The sequence below is a fragment of the Jatropha curcas genome, chromosome 5, assembly GCF_041381405.1.
Source record: "Jatropha curcas cultivar XTBG-Jc1 chromosome 5, XTBG_Jcur_1.0, whole genome shotgun sequence".
NCBI lineage: Eukaryota > Viridiplantae > Streptophyta > Magnoliopsida > Malpighiales > Euphorbiaceae > Jatropha > Jatropha curcas.
In genome coordinates, this window is record NC_143155.1 from 1,530,319 (window position 1) to 1,551,341 (window position 21,023).

A 21,023-nucleotide genomic window follows, 5' to 3' on the forward strand; every position below is an offset into this window, starting at 1 on the left:
ATCAACTGCGTTTGCATGTTTATGCTTCCAAAGGGTACTGTAAAGGTATGTGGACAATTTTGTAACTTCAGAACAAGTTAAGACATTAGAAGTATCTAACTTATAGACATCTACAAAATTAAAAGACTTAAAGCTGAAGCAGTTATGAAAGACGAGATGTCGATGCATGAAGTAGATATATCTCCAAATTTGCATAAAAAAAAGGAATAAATAATCACAGTATCTCCATTAGGTAGTCCTAAAAAATTGAAGCGTGATATGGTAGGACTACATCAGAGATCGGCCTTCGGCCCATACTAGTTTTCCTAGTTATGGATGAGCTAATCGGTAGTATACAAGATGATGCCTGTGGTGTACGTTATCCACAGATGATACTCTTTTAATCAATGAAACCAGCAAAGGCGTATACCAAAAGTTGGAATTATGGAGTGGCACTCTTGAGACCAAGGGTTTCAGGTTTAGTAGTAGTAAGACAGAACATATGCCCTGTAAATTTGGCCCCAATATGAAGAACAGAGGTAAGGTGAAATTGGACAGTATTATGGTCCTTAACACAATAAATTTAGATATCTAGGCCTTGTATGTTAGAAGGGTGGCATGATAGATAAGATGTAATCATAGAATTAAAATAGGATGGATGAATGTTATAGATGTGCTAAGTGATAAGAAGATATCTAATAAAAATGAAAGGCAAGTTCTATAGAACAGCAATGAAACTTGTGATGTTATAAGAAGTGAATGTTGGGCATTAAATGTCCAACAAGTTCACAAGATGAACATCACAGGATATGGATATGTAGTCACATAAGATTGGACAAGATTAGCAGTGATCTCATTCTACAAGCGATGCAGGTGACACAAGTTGGAGATAAAATGAAATGCTGTCTGAGATTGTTTGGTCACATATGTTTTAGTGATGCAAGTCTGGGGGTTTCTCAATAGCAGCAAACCTTAGATCCTGCAAGTTTAAGGCTAGTAATTTGTTTTGTTTCTTTGTAACCAACTCTGACAAGTATTCTAGTACCTAATTCCTCACTAGGAATTATGGAAATGCCACAAACAATGATTTAATGTTTTGTGAGGAGAAGAAAAAAGATCAAACCACCTTGTCCTGCAAAGTCTTGCCCAATCTTCTACTCAATGCATTTGTTTCTACTTGTATCTTTTCCTGTCTATCTCAAAATCATCATATGCTTTACATAGACATTTATTTCTTGAATACCAAAAGTTGTTGTATCATCAAGCATGGTTAACCTTTCCATAAGTCGAAATAATTTACTTCACAATCTTCCTCGATCAAATTGGCTCAACAGTGTAACAAAAATAACTAACCCCTAGCAATCTGCATTCTGTGTGCACAATCCATATCATGGATCATTACTAGTTGGAATATTATTCCTCAGTAGGAATTATGGAAATGCTACAAATGATGATTAATGCTTTGCAAGAAGGAAAAAGATCAGTCCCCAAGAAAACTTTCTCAAAGATCCTCATCCATCTAGTCCTGCAAATTTTTACCGAGTCTTCTGCTCAATGCATTTGTTTCTACTTGTATCTTTTCCTGTCTATCTCAAAATCATCATATGCTTTACTAGACATTTATTTCTGAATACCAAAAGTTGTTGTATCATCGAGCATGGTTAACCTTTCCATAAGTCAAAATAATTTACTTCACAATCTTCCTCAATCAAGTTGGCTCAAACAGTGTAACAGAAATAACTAACCCCTAGCAATCTGCATTCTGGGTGCACAATCCATATCATGGATCATTACTCGTTGGAATATTAAACAAGAGTTTTGCAATGCAAATAACCCATAGTTTTTGAAAAGAGAGAGTTTTATTTCTCTATATTGTGTTGTTATTGTCTAATCTCTACTCTACTATACATATATATATATATATATATATATATATATATATACAAAAGATTCTTCCAATATAGGAAGTAATCTAAATAGGAATAAATCTAAACTAGGAAAGACAATATTTACACTAATTACAAAGATTTCAACACAACCACTAAAAGAGAATTAAATAACATCAGTAACACAAATCTCAAATAATGATCTTATTATTATTGTGCTGCAATTTTACCTTTAAGATTTTTTTATTTTTTAAACAGTGAAGTAGTTAAATTAGGATTTCTGTTTTTCTTTTTTTTTTTTTTTTTTTTTTTTTAATTGAATGTAATTCATTATATTACAAGATTAGAAAATCTTTGAAATTATTTTCATTTTAATCCAGTATATAAAACTTTTGCATGCATTTTCATCACATATGCAATCCACATTATCGTATTTTGCAGGTGCAAAGCAATAAAAGAAAAACAGAGAGAGATCCATGGAATACTTCTACTACACCACATTTCTAGACAATGACACTTTATGTTCCCATTTTCACTTCATTTGAAAGTAACCCACACTCTCGGTAACCTAGACTACAACATGCTTACCAAGGTATGCCAGGTGAAGGTAGCTCCTTGATTAAGGGATATCTCTTGCATGTCCCTTTGCAACTAAACATGCATAACAACTTAGTCACACAAATCTTATGATCCCATTATATAATAAATATGATTATTTGAGAATCTAGGACATTATCAACAAGGAGCTTTGTAAAAAATTTAGTATGAAGCAAAATGATGGCCAATTACAACAAATAAATTTATGTGAACCTTATGGAATTACCACCAAATGGCAGACTATATTGAGCATAACAATTAATATCGAACATAGGAACAAATCAACTATGTGAATTCAAATGTTTAAGGAAAGAGAAACAAAACCAGTCAAAAGACATAAATAAGGATAATGCATAAATTGTACAGTATTTAATTGAACATTTACTTTTCTAGTTTTAAATTCAACTCCTTGTAAAACAGGTTGCATAAACAATGGCATACCTGGAGGTTGCCTTAGTAAACTAAAGGAATGAACTTGTACTGGACTTTGCTCATATACTCCAAATAACTCTCCCGAAAATTCTCTATCATTAGAGCCTCCTCCATTTTTGCCTTTTGGGCATAATATATCAAACATACTGCTATCACAAATAACAAGCTCAAAGGTGCACGAAGCGCAATAAAATAAGTTGCAAACAGAAGCATTGTGGATGAATATATTGGGTGCCGGACCCACCTATATGGTCCAAATTGCACAACAGCAGTAGGCACCACCACCTTCTCTGAATACTTAGCCAGGTAAAGCGTTGAGTTATACTGCATAAGCAAAGTTAGCAGTATCAAAATCCAAATCCCTGCATTGCTCCACCCACCAGGAACAAGATGCAGCTCTGGCCCTTCAAATGCTGCAAGCCAGTGAGCAACCATAACCCCAACACAGAAAAAAAGGCGAGACCATTTGGGTGGGCTCACATCCCACTTGGAATCGTGTGGACGTGCATAATAATCTCCATATAAACGTTTCCTAACACTAACATTGAAGAAAAAGAAATAATGGTAGACGAAGAAAAACACAAAAGGCCATCCTTCAAGGTAGCCATTGAAATGGGCAGGAGGGACAAGAGTTAACCAAGTAAATATTGAAGTAACAAGGGCAAGTTGCTCAAAAATCCTCGCTTCACCTAATGAATACTTATAAAAACAATAAAACCCATAAACTGCTAATGATATAGCCACAAGCCAGGGCCAAAACAACCAAGTCCAGCTAAAATACATCCAAAAAAAGGGATTTAAGAACAAATTCACAGTCCACTTGGTAGCTGCAATAACAATTGAGAAGACAGCAGACCACTTGATGATATCAATAGGAGTTAGTTGCAAAAGGGTTGCTTTAGCTTTAATAGAGAGGTTTATCAGAGAATTCAGCCGTGAATGGTTTCCGGCAGTTTCTGTGCTGGTAGAGCTGGAAATCGAGCATTTGACAGAAGAAAGGAAATTGGTGTTCGTTAACCTTAGTGGTGTTGGTGATTGGTGAAGCAGAAATGTAGGTTCCAATGGGATTTTGACGGGCTTATGGATCCGATAGGAGAAAAAGTTGGGATTGCTTCTTTGTGATTGAAGGTGTTCGTTGAAATGTCTAAGAGAGACTTTCTTCTTGCTATAGGCGTTGCAGTTATTTGAGAGACCGAAACCAAATGGGATAGATTTTGAGTGAAGTAGTAAAGATGTAGTTTCCATTTTTGAAAAAAGCAAGAGGAGCAGTGACTTCCCTGTGTGGAAAATTAAGGAGGTTTCTACATTTGTGTCAGAGAGAATGTGGAGACTCGGACATGAGAAAACGGAAACATGCTTTTTATGTTCTGAATACTGGAGCGTGCGTTTTTACCGGTAGACTATTGGGTTAGGAGGCGGGTATAGGCCCATTCTTGTTATTGGGCCTATGTTATGCGAGGATTATATTCAACATTTTAATTTTTATTTTAATTCGTTAAATTCTTTAATTTATAAAATTATGTTAATTAAATATTTCAATTTATAAAATTAAATTAATTTTTATTATTGGATAGCTGAAAAATGTGAACCTATTTTTTCAAATGTTGTACTAATCACCTATCAATTCAATAACTTTGTGTACTTCCAGGACATTTGATCCTTGCATGGCTTTTGCATTCCATTCCATTAATATAAATATGGCCGAATACCATTTTTAAATGGTCGAATATAACTTTTGTATGGACTATCATTTACATGAGGTCGTTGCATGAAACATATCTTTGCATGGCCAAGAATCAACAAGCAAAATTCTCAGGCCTACTTGATCGCTCAACTATTAATAATATGCAGGAGTCGTCAGTGCACGATCAAAACTCAGACATCAACTCAATAGCAGACTTCCAAACTTCGTAACAATGTCTATCATTCGGATAAATTAATTCCATGAACAAAAGAAACCTCCAGCAAGAACATCATAAAGTGAAATTTGTATTTTAAGTTGAAAATTAGTCCTTGCACTCAACCTCATCTACTAACATATCTGAAGCTAACAAATATAGGCAAGAATATTCATATTTGAAAATATTACTTCCGAACAGAAATGGAAGGAAAACACAACAGCAAAAACAAATCGATAAATTGGAGCAGCAGCAACTTGCATCCCCAATCGAAGCATGCATGGCTTTTCACATCAGTGGCATACTTGCAATACTATCTTATACCAAAACTTGACCTGCAAACAAAATATGTGAGAACATATTAAAAGGAATGTTCTGTTAGTGTAATCAACCACAAAGAGGAATATGATTAAGAAGTAATACTCTCAGAGTTTTGACTTTCTGGGTATAACCGGAATGACAAAAAGGAACCTGGAAGTATGAAATTTCTAAGCAAATACGTTTGAATCAATTTGCTGAATATTAGGGAAAATCTGTCTCAAAATGATGCCATAATTTGGAGATCTTGTCTGCAACAAACAAAGAAGAATAACAAAATTAAAAGGAAAAACCCTCTCAAGTAAATAAAACAGCAGTAGTTTCCCTTTCAAGCAATCAGACAAGCTTTTAAAGTATCAAAGCAAATGACTATTATGATTCTTATCATGACTTGAAATGCAGAAGTACTGTTGCAGTATGAACAAGCATTTTTGGGTAGGCTAATGAAATTAATATTCTCATGAATGATAAATGGAAACAAACAAAGAGAAAAATATCATGCATTTCACATTATTTCCTTTCAATTGACATCAAACTAGGTTATCAGTTATACCAAATAACTAAAAACTTATAATTTCTAATGAGCTGCATTTACTGCAGAATAGGGACATGCTCCTATCAGAAAACAGTAGGAAATGAGATAAAATATAACTTCCCTCGCTTTTCAATAAAACTGCCAAAAGAAATATGATTAGAACATCTAACTGGTCTCACAATTTTCTTGGAGGCTGTACTACGTGTGAATTTTACCAGATACTATTCTTAAACATAACAGATGTTACTGCAATTCTCAAGTACTAACTTTTAAATATCAACACTTCGTGGCTAAGACTTAAACAGGACATTGATCATTCACAACTAATTTCACCACACTATATTTTAATACTTTTTCTTAAATGGCTTTGTAACTGGTTAAGTGACATGACAGAGAATGTCCAAAAAGTCAAAGCCACTAACACACATGAATATGCACAATCACAAAAAAACAAATAAACAAACAGCCTTGTGTCATATATGCACCCTATCTTGCAATAACAAAAGACTCATCGAAGAGAACCCCCATTCCAGAAAATAGAGCTTCAAATGTGGTTTAGGATATAAGATATCGTACATCATATTATCCGGATAACAAGCATAAAACTAGCTACCCTTAAGAAAAATTCAATGTGGAAGAGGGTTCCATCAAAAGAATCCATGATAGAATATTACTATCAAGCTCAGTATGTTTATGCGGATAGAGCTTTCTAATGAAAAAGATCACACCATATTGCCTTACCTAATGACATGATCACCAATAAAACAAGACAATAAGCAAGAAAAAAATCCGTAATATGTTAAATAATTAAAAAAGATGATAAATCTACTATAGTTTAGCCTGTGATCAGAATGCAACAATGAGGCTTTGAACCAGTTAGGTTTTTGAAAATGCAGATTTCATACACATGGATTGTTTTCAATGTAGATTGTGGTTAGTTTCTCTCTTGAACCAGCAATGGCCTCTTCAATTCCGTCAAGTGATTCTATCTGGTTGTCATTAAGCCATAGATCTTCTAAGCTGTAAGCAGAGATATAATCGAGAAGTGAGATTGACAACTGTATATATGAGTACATAATCCCAAGAACAGAAAGAAGGACGACACACACTGGGTCAGGTTCTGAATGTCATTCACTGAAGTTAACTTGTTAGATGATACATCCAGAACGGAGAGTTTGACCAAGGTTGAAAGGCCTTCCATTTTAGCAATACCATTATGACTTAAATATAGCTCTTCTAAAGCAACACATTCCTGGAATGCAGAATAGTGAAAAGGGAAAGAAAAAAGAAAAAGGAAAAACCACATTTAGACTGTTATTTCTATGATAATACCATGAGTGTTCTTCCCCGCTACCCAAGAACATGATTGAGAAAATACCTCTAATCCTTTCATAGAAGTTAAGCGATTGCTTTGCAAGCTAAGCTTCCTTATGTATTTCAGCCCACAAAGGTTAATTGTTTTGATACGATTCCGTCCCAGCCACAGCTCCTGTAAATTTGTTAAATTTTTCAAATTCTCCATCACCTGGAACACCAAAGTAATTGCTTTTAGATTGAGACCATCCTCAAAAAAAATTCTAATTTCTAAAGGAAAACATCCATCCGTGTTGGATTTAATCCCAAAATTTCCCTACCCAATTGCAAGAGGATATGGCTTGCATGTATGTCTTACTCCATCATTCACATGCAAACATATGAGCATTTGGACATGAAAAAGCCACATCCCTAATTCGTAATTTTGAATAAGACAGACACTTGGTATAAGTACTGACCCGTAATCGATTGGAACCAAGTTCAAGAATTTGTAATTGATAAAGGTGGTCAATCTCCTCCATCTTAGTAACTTCATTTTTAGATACATAGAGTTCCTTCAGAGTATTGGAGGCCTTGGAAAGTCCCTGCAAGGACCTGATTTCATTGAAAGAAACATCAAAAACTAAGAGGCTCTTGAATATGCTAACATCAGGTATTTTAATTAATTTATTATCCCTCAGCACCAGCTCCTGCAAAGAAAACAGTTCGTCAATTTCTATGGCATTTCTCACAAAAGAAAAGAAATCATGATTTAAAAATCAATCAAAAGTAAACACTTTTTTTTTTGGTGTAAACCAAGGACCCTATTACCAGGGACCGGCTCGGGGCATAATTACAGTTAAGGCTCTTTACCCCTCCCTGCAGGTGTGTTTAGTGGGAATTGAACCAGCGAACTCTTCCCACATGCCCAGCCTGCGTTGCCAACTGAGCCACACCCCGTAGGTAAAAGTAAACATGTTTTTAATATAGCATCTGGGCAGTCAAATATTTAGTTAAAGTCAACTCAAAATTTAAAGCAAAATAAATAGAAAAATTGAAAACTTCTATCAATATTAGCTAACTTGCAATCTTCTGTTTAATTTGACTGAAACACGTTAAAACAATTCCAGTTGAGTTGACATATATTAGAGGAAGATCACTTTTGTTGAACTGGGTGGTGGTGTTTAACATGAAATCCAAAATATTAAGTTCATTTCTTTTTCCTGCATTTCCCCAGAGCAACCAAACAGAACCATGACCAAACAAGAAGTTAAAATGAAGTTACCTCAAGGCCCACTAAGGGTTCGCAACTAGAAAGGGGCTCAATGGCAGCATCATCAATAAGGTTCTGCCGAAGAGAAAGCTTTTTCAGGTTAGAGAGATGCAAAATTCTAGAGTCCAAGCTCGATAAGCGATTTGAGGTCAAGTCCAACTCAGTAAGACTCGGAGATAACTCGACTGAGCCAAGATCATGAAGCTGAAAACTGGTGAGGTCAAGAACACTACTTGACGGATCGAATTCTACTGTCTGATCATCAGTCTCCAGATCCAATTCCCCCAGCGGTTGGTTTTGTCCATCCATTAACAGATGCTTCCTGTTAATTTGGTATCGAAGAGAAATAACAGAGGAACTGCCAAAAGAATACGCAATTACCACTTTAAGCACAAGCAACTCCAGGAATAAAAGATCATAACGTACTCCAACCCATATACAAGTAAACCAATACTGAGGCCAAAAATAAATATAAAGAACAAAATATGTAAGTAATACTAAAACTAAATAAGTTACATGTGGTTATTATTAATTCAAAACCAAATAAACTAATTAAAAAGTAATTTCATTCTGTACGTTTATTATTAATGAATTATAAGTTTCTGCTCCCAGAAATCTACAGAAATACTAGAAAAAGCCTGAAATGCAGTTGTTTGCCTTGATAGTTCACATCCCAGCTAAGATCAGTTCATCTTCATCCTAAGAACATACCAAGCAAAACAAGCCCAAATGTCAAGCTTCAGATAAAACAGCTCATGCTGTTCTACAATATCTCTTTCATGCCGTTCAAAGCATGAAACAATCACATATAAGTTTTCAGGCCAATTATGGCATTGCTAACAAATACAACTAAGAAATGTTATATGAATATGCAAAAAACTTGTCAATTGAAAAAAATGACACATTGGTCATTTTCAAGGCAGAAAATCACATATTTCACCTTGAACCGCTCTCTGACAAACATAATATATCATCAAACTAACAGGTCACAAAGATCAATCCAAAAGTTTCAAGATACTTATTTGCAAGCAGAAACAATCAAACAATTCATCTTGAACAGCCCTCTGACAAACGTAATATGTCATCAACTAACGGGTCGCAAAGGTCAATCTAAAAATTTAAATGATATGTATTCAAATGATCAAGCTTGACTTTTTAGAAAAGGAAAAACTGGTCATTAGTTCATTAAAATTAAAGCGTTTGCAACCTTATTAGAACTATAAACTGTTCAGACAAGGAAAAAAGAAAAGCTATAAGTGTAAATCATCATGTAAAAGTTCAAGAATCTTGTAAAGAAGTTGGGAAGTAGAATTAGGACCCTCCACACTAGTAAAAGATTCTACTAGTAGTTTTTAATTCTGCCACACGACTGGTTTAAAGGTAAAATCAATAAGCTACTGACTTCAAAAAGTCCTATGCCAATGAAATGGTGTAACTTGGTAGTTCTACGGAGCATTGTGGTGTTGCAACTTTACAACAACAACCAAGCCTTAGTCTCAAACTAGTTGAACTGGCTATATGAATCCTTCATTTCAAATATCCACCCTGACTAGGTTAAAGTCCATGCAAAGCAAAACATAAGTCAAAAAAAATTTTGAAATACCTTTTGTAAAAAAAAAAATTTTGAAGAGCAATTTTAGAAACACTTGATATATTAATAAATAGAACAATGCAAGACATAGGCAACAACTAACTAAGATTTGCTACATGAATCTTTAGGTTTCATTCTATTTTGTTTATAGCTATATCCTCATTAATACCCAAAAAACACAGATCCTTAGTGACAACTTCCCTCCAAGCGGTTCTAGGTCAACCTCTTCTCTTTTTAGCATCCTCCACTACGAAAGTATCATGTTTGCGAACCGAGACATGTGAGAATCTACACAATACATGACCATATCATCGCAGGCCTCCTCCTCTTATTCTATCTCCAACTTCCGCTACTTGGCCTTTTATCTAATGTGATCATTTCTAATCTTATCCAACGTTGTGTGGCCATGCATCCATCTAAGAATTCACATAACCGCAACATTCATCTTTTGAACATGTTGTGCATTAGGTGCCCAGCATTAAGAAACAAAACTTTGGTACTCAGTCTCAAGGATCGCGCATTTATGTATTTATTTTTTTTCTTTCCATTGGCTGTTCTCATTTTACATGTTCCACCTAATAGGACTATACACATGTTTCTTTTATACTTAGTTCAACTTCAGTTATATACCAACTCTACTCATGAAATAAGTAATCCATGTGACTCACCAAAGAATTTGAGCAGTTTACCACTAACTAAACTGCCAAAAACATCAGACTTATCATGTCAGTTTATTCTCAATGTCAAAATTACACCTGTTTCCATAGTATGCTGCACTTGATCAGCGTGACAAAAATATAAAACATCAAAAAAGTAAAACCAAAATAAGAAAAAATATGCACTTTTATGTAGACAGCAAAAAGGCTTTTATTGCATAATCATAAGATTGCATATGTGCTCAAGAGAATCAACGTACATAATTGTAAGATATCACTGACAAAAAGAAGAGAATACTACTAAACCACATAATAAACAAAACCACTATAAATCTCTATTTGCTTCAAAGAAAGCCTACACTAAAATGAGGAAACCAAACAAATGGTAGCCATAGATTCCCTTTAAAATCAATTTCATTTCATAACATCAACTAACACTTTTTTAAAAAAATGGAATAACGTCAATTAACATAAAATATAATACCAAAATTATACCAAAGTCAAACTCTTCCCTTCTTCACTGGTGTATAATTTGGTAAATACAGAGGAACTAAGATGGTGATGACAAGCTACTTGATAAGCACTTAACTAGCATCAAGTTTATCATTAAAAATTTCTTTGGAACAAAACTGAAAACAAAAATTTCATTAAATAATCAACAAGTCTAAATTTATCATTTTTACTATTTCATTTTTTTTATTCAAGTTTCCAAGTTTAAGTTAACCAGTCTATATATATTCTAAGAAATTGAACTCACTTACCAATTCAAACAAAAGAACATGTTCACACAAATGAAAACCCAAAAAAAGAAAAGCCATTTCTGTACAATACATTCACCTTTTTAGCATAATCCTTAAATTCAAACATTAATAGTAGCAACTGAATGTCCTTATATAAACTCAAACCATTAACTCAACAACCCTAAAAATTTGACTCCTTATATCAACTCAAACCACTAATTCAACAACCCTAAATATTTGACACAAACAGACCCATTAGATACATGTTTTCAAGACAAATTGGAGATTGTTCCAGCAATGAATAGGAACAGAATTTAAAACCTTGAACTAATCACCATGATAACCAAATCAAACACTATCAGAAAATTAAATCACTCAATCCAGATCAAGACTTAAAAGGAAGATAATTAGAAAGAACAATTAAAATCAAGATTAAATTAAATCCCATTTTTCCTTAACCCTAAAATTCAAAAGTTTCAAGAATAGCAACAGTTTTTGAAAGAAAATTGGTTTCCATACCGATAATGAGCCGCAGATAAAAAGGGAAGATCTTTCCAATTTCAAGCGAGCTATTAAAGAGAGAAAAAGATGAAGAAGCAGAGAGGATTTTCTAGCGAGCGATTGAAGAGAGAGATTTTTCTTTTTTCTTATTTGGTGTAAGCGGTTTTTTTTTAGTTGGCTGACAAGTCGTTTCACTTGAATTTAACAAAACGATAAGTCATTTAGCCCCTTTTTTCTTGAATTTTCTAACAACTTAACAATAAATGAAATTGATGTACAAAATGTACGCAACACCATCGGAATAATTAAAAAATTGTTAAATAATTAAACTTTTCAAATGGTTTAGTTATATATGTGTGTTTTAAACATTAACTTTTTAAAGATTATATCAAATTAAATTGTAAAAATTTTACTAATTATTATTATAATTAAAAACATTTTAGGATATTTTTGAAATTTCATTATTCCTCTGAACTCACGTCTAAGTATGTTATATAGATATAAATAATAACTCTCCTATAAAAAATATAAGAGTGCATTCCATGTCGGTTTAAAATGGTGCTAATAAAAAATTATATTAATAATTTTGTTATTTTAATCTTACGATATATTCAATTATTTTATCTTCACCTATCAAATAATTCGGCTTATAAACTTACATAAATTGAATACTTTAAAATTATATATTAAACACTTTAACTTATAAAATTAGACCAATTAAATATTTATTAATAATTTAAAAGCTAACCACATATATTAACTCGATATTTTATATATAAAAATTAAATATTTTAAAAATTATTATTAGCAATACGAATATGTTTGCAATACAATAAAAATTCCTAATTTTAGAGGTACAACAATTGTCTCTCCAATGTCGTACAGTTAAAGTAGTGACGTTTTAAAGCTGAATTTTATATATTTGTTAACGTTTTAAAATGTATTTGTAAAAAAAAAAAAAAAAGATCATTTGTCCTCTAAACTTAAATCAAAAATTTCAAATTGCCCAAACGGCCCAACTTTTCATCGTAGGACTATAAAATGCACCGAAACCATATTAAACAAATCATCTCTCACTTCCACCGGTAAGGTGGTTGAGACCTCCGCCCTCTTTCGATGTTTTCAAGAACACCCCTACTGAATCGAAACACAAAAGCTTACCTTAAAATTGCCATCTTTTTTCTCTTCTCTCCAACCCCTATTCTCTTTTCCTCTCTCGTTGCTTTATAGTTCAATTTTTTCCAATGGCTCAGCTTCTGAAAACCACTTTCCTTCCCTCCTCTCTTCCCCGGAACTCCAATTTCTCTCGGGTGACTCGCATTTCGAGTAATCGTTTTAGAACCACTCAAGTGCAAGCAAAGATCCGAGAGATCTTCATGCCTGCACTTAGTTCCACCATGACTGAAGGAAAGATTGTTTCTTGGGTTAAATCAGAGGGCGATAAGCTATCCAAAGGTGAAAGTGTTGTCGTTGTTGAGTCTGATAAGGCTGATATGGATGTTGAAACCTTTTATGATGGTTATTTAGCTGCTATAATGGTTGAAGAAGGTGGAGTTGCTTCTGTTGGTTCTGCTATTGCTTTGTTGGCTGAGACAGAGGAGGAAATTGCAGAGGCCAAGTCTAAAGCTGGGTCGTCTTCTTCCTCACCGCCGTCATCGCCTGAATCTAATAGCAATAGTGGTAGTGCTTTGGAGAATAGTCCACAGCAGGTGGTACCAGCAATTCCAAAAGCGGCGGCGGTTGTGGCTTCATCGGCCCACCCTGCGTCAGAGGGAGGAAAAAGAGTGGTGGCATCGCCGTATGCAAAGAAGCTTGCGAAGGAATTGAAGGTGGAGTTGGAGAGAATAGTTGGGAGTGGACCTATGGGTAGAATTGTGGCGAAGGATGTTGAAGCTGCTGCAGCCGCTGATGTGGTGCCTGCTGTGAGTTCCAAGGTGGAGACCACCGTAACTCCTACGCCGGGGATTGAGTTGGGGACGGTAGTGCCATTTACGACAATACAAGGAGCAGTTAGTAGGAACATGGTAGATAGTTTGGCAATTCCTACGTTTAGAGTTGGTTACACTATTGTAACTGATGCGCTTGATGATCTTTACAAGAAGGTAAAAAATGCTTCTTCGGTTCATGCTTTAGATTGACAGTTTATAGGCCATTGTTTGTTATTCTGAGTTTGATTTTACTCTCTGTAGAATGATTAGCCATGGGTTGTTTTATTTACATTGATTTCCCCATAGAATCTAACATCTTTTTAATAAGTTGAGTAATTGTCAGTTGCATAGTTTTCAAATAAGTTGTTGCTAGATGATTAATAATTTGCTTAGAAGCTAACACCATATGCTAAAAGAACAGCTATCGATATTCAATAATGTAGTTCACTAGATGTCTAATAGATGGTTTTTCGCTGCATAGATTCATTTATCTGGGATTTATACGTAATTAATATCACTTTTCATCTTTTGTGTGATCAGATCAAGTCTAAGGGAGTGACCATGACGGCCTTGCTTGCTAAGGCTACAGCTCTTGCATTGGTTAAACATCCTGTAATAAATTCTAGTAGTAGAGATGGTAAAAGCTTTACATATAATAGTAGCATAAATATTGCTGTTGCTGTGGCCATGGATGGTGGGTTGATTACACCAGTGCTTCAAGATGCTGATAAGGTTCTAATTGATTTGCTTTGCATTGTCCTGTAGCTTTGATGTGTTATATGTTGTTCATTGAATTGGGTTCTTTCACGTCTATATTTCAGGTGGACATTTATTCATTATCAAGAAAGTGGAAGGAGTTAGTTGATAGGGCACGGGCCAAGCAGCTGCAACCTCATGAATACAATATAGGTAATTTATTAAATGCATGTTTTCTTTATATATTCATTCTACTTCTTTGCAAACTGCAATTCTGAATATAGTATTGGTTGTTGTAAAATATCGGCTTTCTTTGTTCTTGAAAAGGCATTCATCATACCAACAGCATTAAGCCCAAATGAAGCCTAAGTATTGTAGGTCCTCCATCATTGGTTTCTAAGCCTATGCTGTTATTTTGTATTCCAAATGCCATATTATAAATGAGTAGTATATTAGCTGCTTCATTAAATATGCTAAGCCTTTGGTCCCATTGGACAAATTGGATATTTATCATGTGTTGGTTCTAGATTTAGCTTTGTCCCACTCCAATCCGCTAAATCACTTGGTCCATATAACTTAAAATTCAAAAGGGTGGAAGAACATTGAGGCCTGCATGGTCAACATACAGCATAGCTTTGAAGGCCATGTGGATTTAAAAGTTCAGAGAAGGATCATGATGTACACAAGAAACAAACTTTTAGGAGCTTCTTCATTGTTTTCAGACTTTAGTTCCATAATGCTTGTATCTGTGCTTTCATTTGGCGATTCTGTTTTGGCCTTTGACAAAGCCTGATTGAAATGAGCTGCTAGCTTTTGCAATTTAAGCTTTCTAAAACTAAAGTTATTATTTTAATTCGTGTGCCAGTTCCCTGCTATTAATATACTGCCCTGAACTTTAGGCATATTATATCCTGCCACTAGATTTATGACATCATTATTTTCCATTACAAGTGATGATGGACATGTGGCTGGAGGTTTTAAAGCTGTTGTGATCTAAATTCTTCCTGATTCTTGCTTATGATGACTGCTTTAGTCTGACACTGATAGAATGTGCTGAAATTTGTGATAATTTATGCATTTTTAATGATTCCACTTGAAGTCTTTTATGCTGCAAAGTGATTCTGTTCTTATTTGCTTCTTTCTCTTCTTTTTTTCTCTGGGCAGGTACTTTTACACTTTCTAACCTTGGAATGTTTGGCGTGGATCGGTTTGATGCCATTCTGCCACCTGGAACTGTAAGTGTTTACTTCAATCTATAAGCATCCTCACTTGCTGGATTCTCTGCCAGAACTGTAAATTTTATGCAAGCTGTTTTTTATCCAATATTTATTTGGATTGATCCAGGGGGCAATCATGGCTGTTGGAGCATCTCAGCCAACTGTTGTGGCTACCAAGGATGGCCGTATTGGCATGAAGAACCAGATTCAGGTAACAAACATGTTAATTATAATTTTTTTCCAAGCGTGTTCAAAGTGATTGGATTTGAAATATATTTTTTACACTGCAACTATGCAATCTGCAGGTAAATGTTACAGCAGATCATCGTGTAATCTATGGTGCTGATTTGTCTTCCTTCTTGCAAACTTTGGCAAAGATTATTGAGGATCCCAAAGATCTTACCTATTAGGCAACATCAAATCAGGCCTGATTTTGCATCTGTTACATTTCCTTAACCTTGTTGTATGTTGCCAGAGCTCATTTTTGTCGCCATCAATCCTTGATATCGTGGAAGAAACTTGTGCAGAAAAAATTTAGGAGCTCAACCACTCTGTTCAGAGTATACAATGAACGGGAGCAGAATAGTGAAGAGCAATGTTTTTTTGTGTTTCAAACATTACAATTTTTGAACTTTTTAATGATACCATAAAAACTGTCCATTAACTGGATTTTTGAAATGAAATTTTTTTGAGTGCACATATTGTCTCATAATTGAATAAGTTGAGCGTAAATTTGATCTTAAGGTTTAGCTACCGTAAATGAGCCAAGCTGCTGGTAAGCTGTTTGGAGATTGACTCAGAAAAGCTCATTGGGGTTATGCAGTAAACTCAACGAGTCACATCAGTTTAGAGAATGAAATCAAAAATTCATGCAGTGTTGTTTCTTTCGTCCTGTATGTTGTTTGTTGAGGCAATTGATAGTTTGTTTCTCGTTGCTACTGCTGCTGCTTCTTTGTCTCGGTTAATCTGTCGACTTTGTTTCTTTGCTTGCTCCTTTTGAGCTCATCCTGTTGGAACCTGCCCTGTTTAAGCCCTGAGGAGTAACTTCTTTTTTTTTTTTTTGTTCAAGTTACTAGCTTGGGATTTGTTTGTTTAATTCCTAATTTTTTAAGAAATAAAAGTTCTGGTTCAGTCCCTCCTTTGGAATTTGGTTTTGCTTGATTGTCAAGCTTTTAAGTTTGTGAATGAATCTCCGAGTGGAGATATGGGTTGCTGTCAATTTTTTTTATTCCTGCAATTTTTTTATTATTTTTTATACCAAACAATAAGAAAATAAAAAAAGGAGTTATTTGAAAAATGTTTTTTAAAGATAAGTTATTTTTTGGAAATAAATAAATAGCGTACTAAAAATTGGAAATTTCTGTTTAACATTTTTGTTACAAATTTTAACAAGCTTTTGTTAGGTTTAGATCCTACTCCAATTGTCAAACTTACCAAATATCCCCAGGCTCTATTTATTTGAAAAATAATAATTTAACATTTTCAAAAACAGATTTTATTGTTTGATAGTAACATTTTATTTGAAAAATAATAATTTAACATTTTCAAAAACAGATTTTATTGTTTGATAGTAACATTGAAAATTAGTTGAAAAATATTAAGATCTGCAATTTTCAAAATTATAAAAATACCCTGGCTTTTAAAATTTTATATTTTTTTTGTTGAATTTAGTGCTACATGTAAGAAAAATAAATAAAATGATAAAATTGTAATAATTATTTACTACAAGTGGTGATAGTTGGTGGTCACTAACATATTGGTGGTTGTTGGTATTGATGCAATGGTGATGTTTGATATTATTAATAGTGAATATTATGTTAACAGATTAATAGTATATATATATATATAATTTTTCCTTTATCAGAAGCTATCTTAACCCCGATCTATAATTTACATCTCAACAAAAAATGGACAATCTCAACCTCATTTAAAAGAAAATAATATCATTTGCTTATCATTTATTTCCATATCAATCACAATATCAACTTCAACAAATAAAGTGATATCGGCAGGATAATAACCATGTCTATCAGCTACCGTGGACTATAAATCATTTCATATATTAACATAATTGAAAATATATTGGGCAATAATTCATTCCCACAAATATATTAAAAATATTCATTCATGACCGATCCTCGTACTACTAATAACAATTGACCAACATACTCCTTTCTCGGATATACAACTTTCAATTAACTTTTAAAAATTATAAGGTATCAATTCATGCTTTTTTTTCCTTTCAAATCCATACTCCTTTCTCGGATATACAACTTTCAATTAACTTTTAAAAATTATAAGGTATCAATTCATGCTTTTTTTTCCTTTCAAATCCATAAAACTTTTTCAATATTTTCCTTTTTGATTATAAATCATTTTATGAATTTAAATGTGAAATCAAATACATTTTGATTTTAAAAGAAGTAAGAAAGAAGTATTATACTAACCTGAATCGGAAGATTTGGAAGTTTATGTGGCGAGCTTTGAAAGGGATAATTCCTACTAGGTGAAGCTCTTCTCGAGACGAATTCCTATAATTAAGACATGTTGCTAGTGTAGTGAGGAGGAAAATGCCGATCATAGCTTATTGAGGTGTAATAAGGTAAGGCTCATACGAGAGAAAGAGGACTAAAGGATTGCTAATAATTGTCACACTCTCAAAGATTTTTCGTGCAGGCTCTACACTCCAGCAATTCCAATAGAGCGGAGGATGTGGCTGTCATTGCTTGGAAAATCTGGACAGCAAGAATGAATTTATATGGAATAACAAACCGATGCTTCCTAATGATGTGTTGTTTGGTGCTTACGACTGTCTCAGGGAGTGGCGTAGTGCTCAGCCTGGATCAGTTTCACGACCTGTGCATGGACAGTATGGTGCCTCTAGGGACGTTCGGCTGGTGCGAATGGTTCACAGAATAGCAGATGGTAGTATGGGCAGTTGGGTGAATGGTAGAAAAAACTCCTCTGATGAATGGAACGGATTTGGTGATGCTACTCTCTTCTCCAACCTACAGATTTCAGGTTTTGGCTTTGTAATTGAGGACCAAGAAGGTGGTTTCTGTAAGGCTGTATCGGGTCTTTTTCATGGTCTGGGTTCGGCTTCTTTGACGGAAGCACTTGCATTGAGGGAAGCCCTTGTGTGGGATGAAGATAACATGCCTGCTGCAAGGAGTTTCTTTACAGATTCTCAAATAGTTTGTAGTGCTCTTGGTTCTTGTTTAGATGACTTATCTGAGTTTGATTGTGTTATCAAGGATTGTTGTTTGTAATGCTCTTATCCTTGCTAGGGCCTCTTATAGAGAGGGGGTCTTTCGAGTGTGGGATATCATCCCTGAATGCCTGTATCACTTCTATTCTAATGGTTAATGCATTCCTATTTTCCTTTCCAAAACAAAAAATCACAAATTTACATATTTTTCGATATAAATCATTATATAAATACAAAGGAGAAACATTGTATTTTTCTATATGCTAATATGACACTTTATTAAGAAAGTGAAACCTCTAATATTTGAGTATTGTGATTTATCTTTTTGTGAATTTTTTGAGCATTCATCTTTTCTTTTTTCATCCCCTTTTTCTCTCCAATCATTTACTTTTCAATAATTAATTGTCTTTTCATTTTTATGAGTTTTAAATTCATTTAATTAATGCAATATAAAAATTTAAATATTTCAATCATATTTTTTAGATTTTCATAATATATATATATATATATATATATATTATGAAAATCAAATATGCTATTTATTTTTTTGGTGCAATCAAATATGTGATAGAAAAACAATACAATATCTAAATCTTTAAACTTTCATAATTCACAAATATAAAAATTTTTATTTTTATGTACTCTAAACTTCAAATCAAATATAGTATGTTCAAAAATTTAATAATTTGAAAAATATTAAAAAACCATGTGTTTAAAAAATACACATTATTTTTTATTTATTTGGTAATGATTTTTAATTTTTGAGTAAATTATTAGGTACAAATTTTGTTTTTCTTCTCATGGTAAGTAATCTATCAACATTCGAGAATAGTCTCGTATAATTTAAAAATAATAAGACAAAATGATGAGTAGTATTCTTTTTTTTTTTTTCCTCTTTTGATTTTCAGTTTTTTAGTAAATTATAAAAATACAAATTTAGTTTTTCTTCTTATGATAAGATGAATATTTCTAAGTCGATAATATTTGAGATATTTAAATTCAATTTATTATTTGAATGACTATATCAAATTTATCATGAAAATGGCTATTGAATTTATCATGAAAAATGCTACCTACGTAGTTTTTCTTATTTTGATTTAAAATTCAAAGAATTGGGTTGATGTAAAATTAATGGTTTGAGCTTTCATTTTTTTTTTTTTTTTTGTTGATTGAGAATTCGAGTATTTATATATAATCATATATAAGTAAAAAATTCAAACAAAAAATTCAAGATTCTCTTTTTGTTCATTATTCTATTTTTTTTTAAAATTTTTTTACTTAACTTTTTAAGTTTATTACCGGTTGAAAGAGACATTAGGTTATTTCATTGCTTTGTTTGAGTCGTTTACTTGGTTTTATTTTTTCATTTTATATTTTGCTTAGCTTAGTTTTATTTTGTTTATTTTTGCAGGGACTTAAGTGTGTGCACTTTTAAAAGATTTAAATATATTTTATGCAATGATGAATTAACTATTATATTTTAATAGGTTTTTTTAATTATATACTTCCAATTATATAAATCTCTATAAAAATAAAAATTAAGTATTTATATTATTTTAAATACCTACAAGACTTTTCGAGTTCGAGTCCTCTCGACCACAGTTGTTTTCACCAATTTGGTAAATCAAGAGGAGGGTTACCCTCTGTTGTATCGCCCGCAGTATTCTTTCGCTCATAAAAGCCGCCAATGAATTAAAAAAATTATCTACAAGACTTTATATCTAATAATAATCTCAGTTATTTTTTCTCTAAAAAATGAATTTATATAATTTACTCAACATATATATCTTATAATTGAAATGAAAAATATAATTATTATACAACCATGAATCGAATATTTTATAATTTTTAATGCCAATTATTAAAAAACGAATTTCACATTTTTAATTATTTTATATTATTCTATATAAATTTGTGGCTGTAGACCAATATAATGAATTGTACTATCGATTGGAAATGGAATGACAGACAGGAGTATCGTAGCCTGTAGACACTTAAGTTAGTGAAAGCTATGGAGAGTTAAGGAATTAATTGGGGTTGATTCTATGAGGCTCCTTTCTATAGAACTCTGGAGTACTCCTTTAAATATATATATATATATATATCCAATCAAAACACACAAAAGAAAATTCAAAAAATTTTAAAAAAGAAAAAAAGAAAAAATACAATGCTGAAAAGAGAAAACGCCACACTAGCATTTTGATTTTTTTTTTTCTTTAGAATTCTATATATATATATATATATATATATTTCACCCAAACCATGGTTGAATAGT

The 21,023-nt window shown here is 33.0% G+C and overlaps 3 protein-coding genes across 5 annotated transcripts; 1 reads left to right on the top strand and 2 right to left on the bottom strand.

The window, feature by feature from the left end:
* Nucleotides 1–2,733: 2,733 nt before the first annotated feature.
* LOC105629944 (protein C-terminal S-isoprenylcysteine carboxyl O-methyltransferase) lies at nucleotides 2,734–4,259 on the bottom strand. The gene has a single exon (XM_012211604.4). The coding sequence runs from the start codon at nucleotides 4,137–4,139 to the stop codon at nucleotides 2,916–2,918; it is 1,224 nt and encodes a 407-aa protein (XP_012066994.1). The 5' UTR covers nucleotides 4,140–4,259; the 3' UTR covers nucleotides 2,734–2,915.
* Nucleotides 4,260–4,801: 542 nt separating this feature from the next.
* Nucleotides 4,802–11,877, bottom strand: LOC105629945 (Leucine-rich repeat (LRR) family protein). Of its 3 annotated transcripts, XR_002283913.3 has the most exons (9): nucleotides 11,718–11,864; nucleotides 8,869–8,910; nucleotides 8,224–8,569; nucleotides 7,418–7,648; nucleotides 7,024–7,170; nucleotides 6,755–6,897; nucleotides 6,551–6,665; nucleotides 5,216–5,361; nucleotides 4,802–5,127 (listed from the first exon to the last, which is right to left on the bottom strand). XR_002283913.3 is itself a non-coding variant. In XM_037638425.2 (8 exons), exons 2-7 carry the CDS (start codon nucleotides 8,518–8,520, stop codon nucleotides 5,281–5,283), a joined length of 1,014 nt encoding a protein of 337 aa, XP_037494353.1. In that variant the 5' UTR covers nucleotides 8,521–8,569; nucleotides 11,718–11,877; the 3' UTR covers nucleotides 4,802–5,127; nucleotides 5,264–5,280. The 3 variants fall into 3 exon arrangements, 1 of the variants encoding a protein (XP_037494353.1); XR_002283912.3 differs by lacking the exon at nucleotides 8,869–8,910 and having other exon boundaries at nucleotides 11,718–11,877; XM_037638425.2 differs by lacking the exon at nucleotides 8,869–8,910 and having other exon boundaries at nucleotides 5,264–5,361; nucleotides 11,718–11,877.
* Nucleotides 11,878–12,748: 871 nt separating this feature from the next.
* LOC105629946 (dihydrolipoyllysine-residue acetyltransferase component 5 of pyruvate dehydrogenase complex, chloroplastic) lies at nucleotides 12,749–16,237 on the top strand. Its single transcript, XM_012211607.4, has 6 exons — nucleotides 12,749–13,801; nucleotides 14,168–14,359; nucleotides 14,449–14,536; nucleotides 15,488–15,558; nucleotides 15,668–15,751; nucleotides 15,846–16,237. Exons 1-6 carry the CDS (start codon nucleotides 12,944–12,946, stop codon nucleotides 15,948–15,950), a joined length of 1,398 nt encoding a protein of 465 aa, XP_012066997.2. The 5' UTR covers nucleotides 12,749–12,943; the 3' UTR covers nucleotides 15,951–16,237.
* Nucleotides 16,238–21,023: the final 4,786 nt, after the last annotated feature.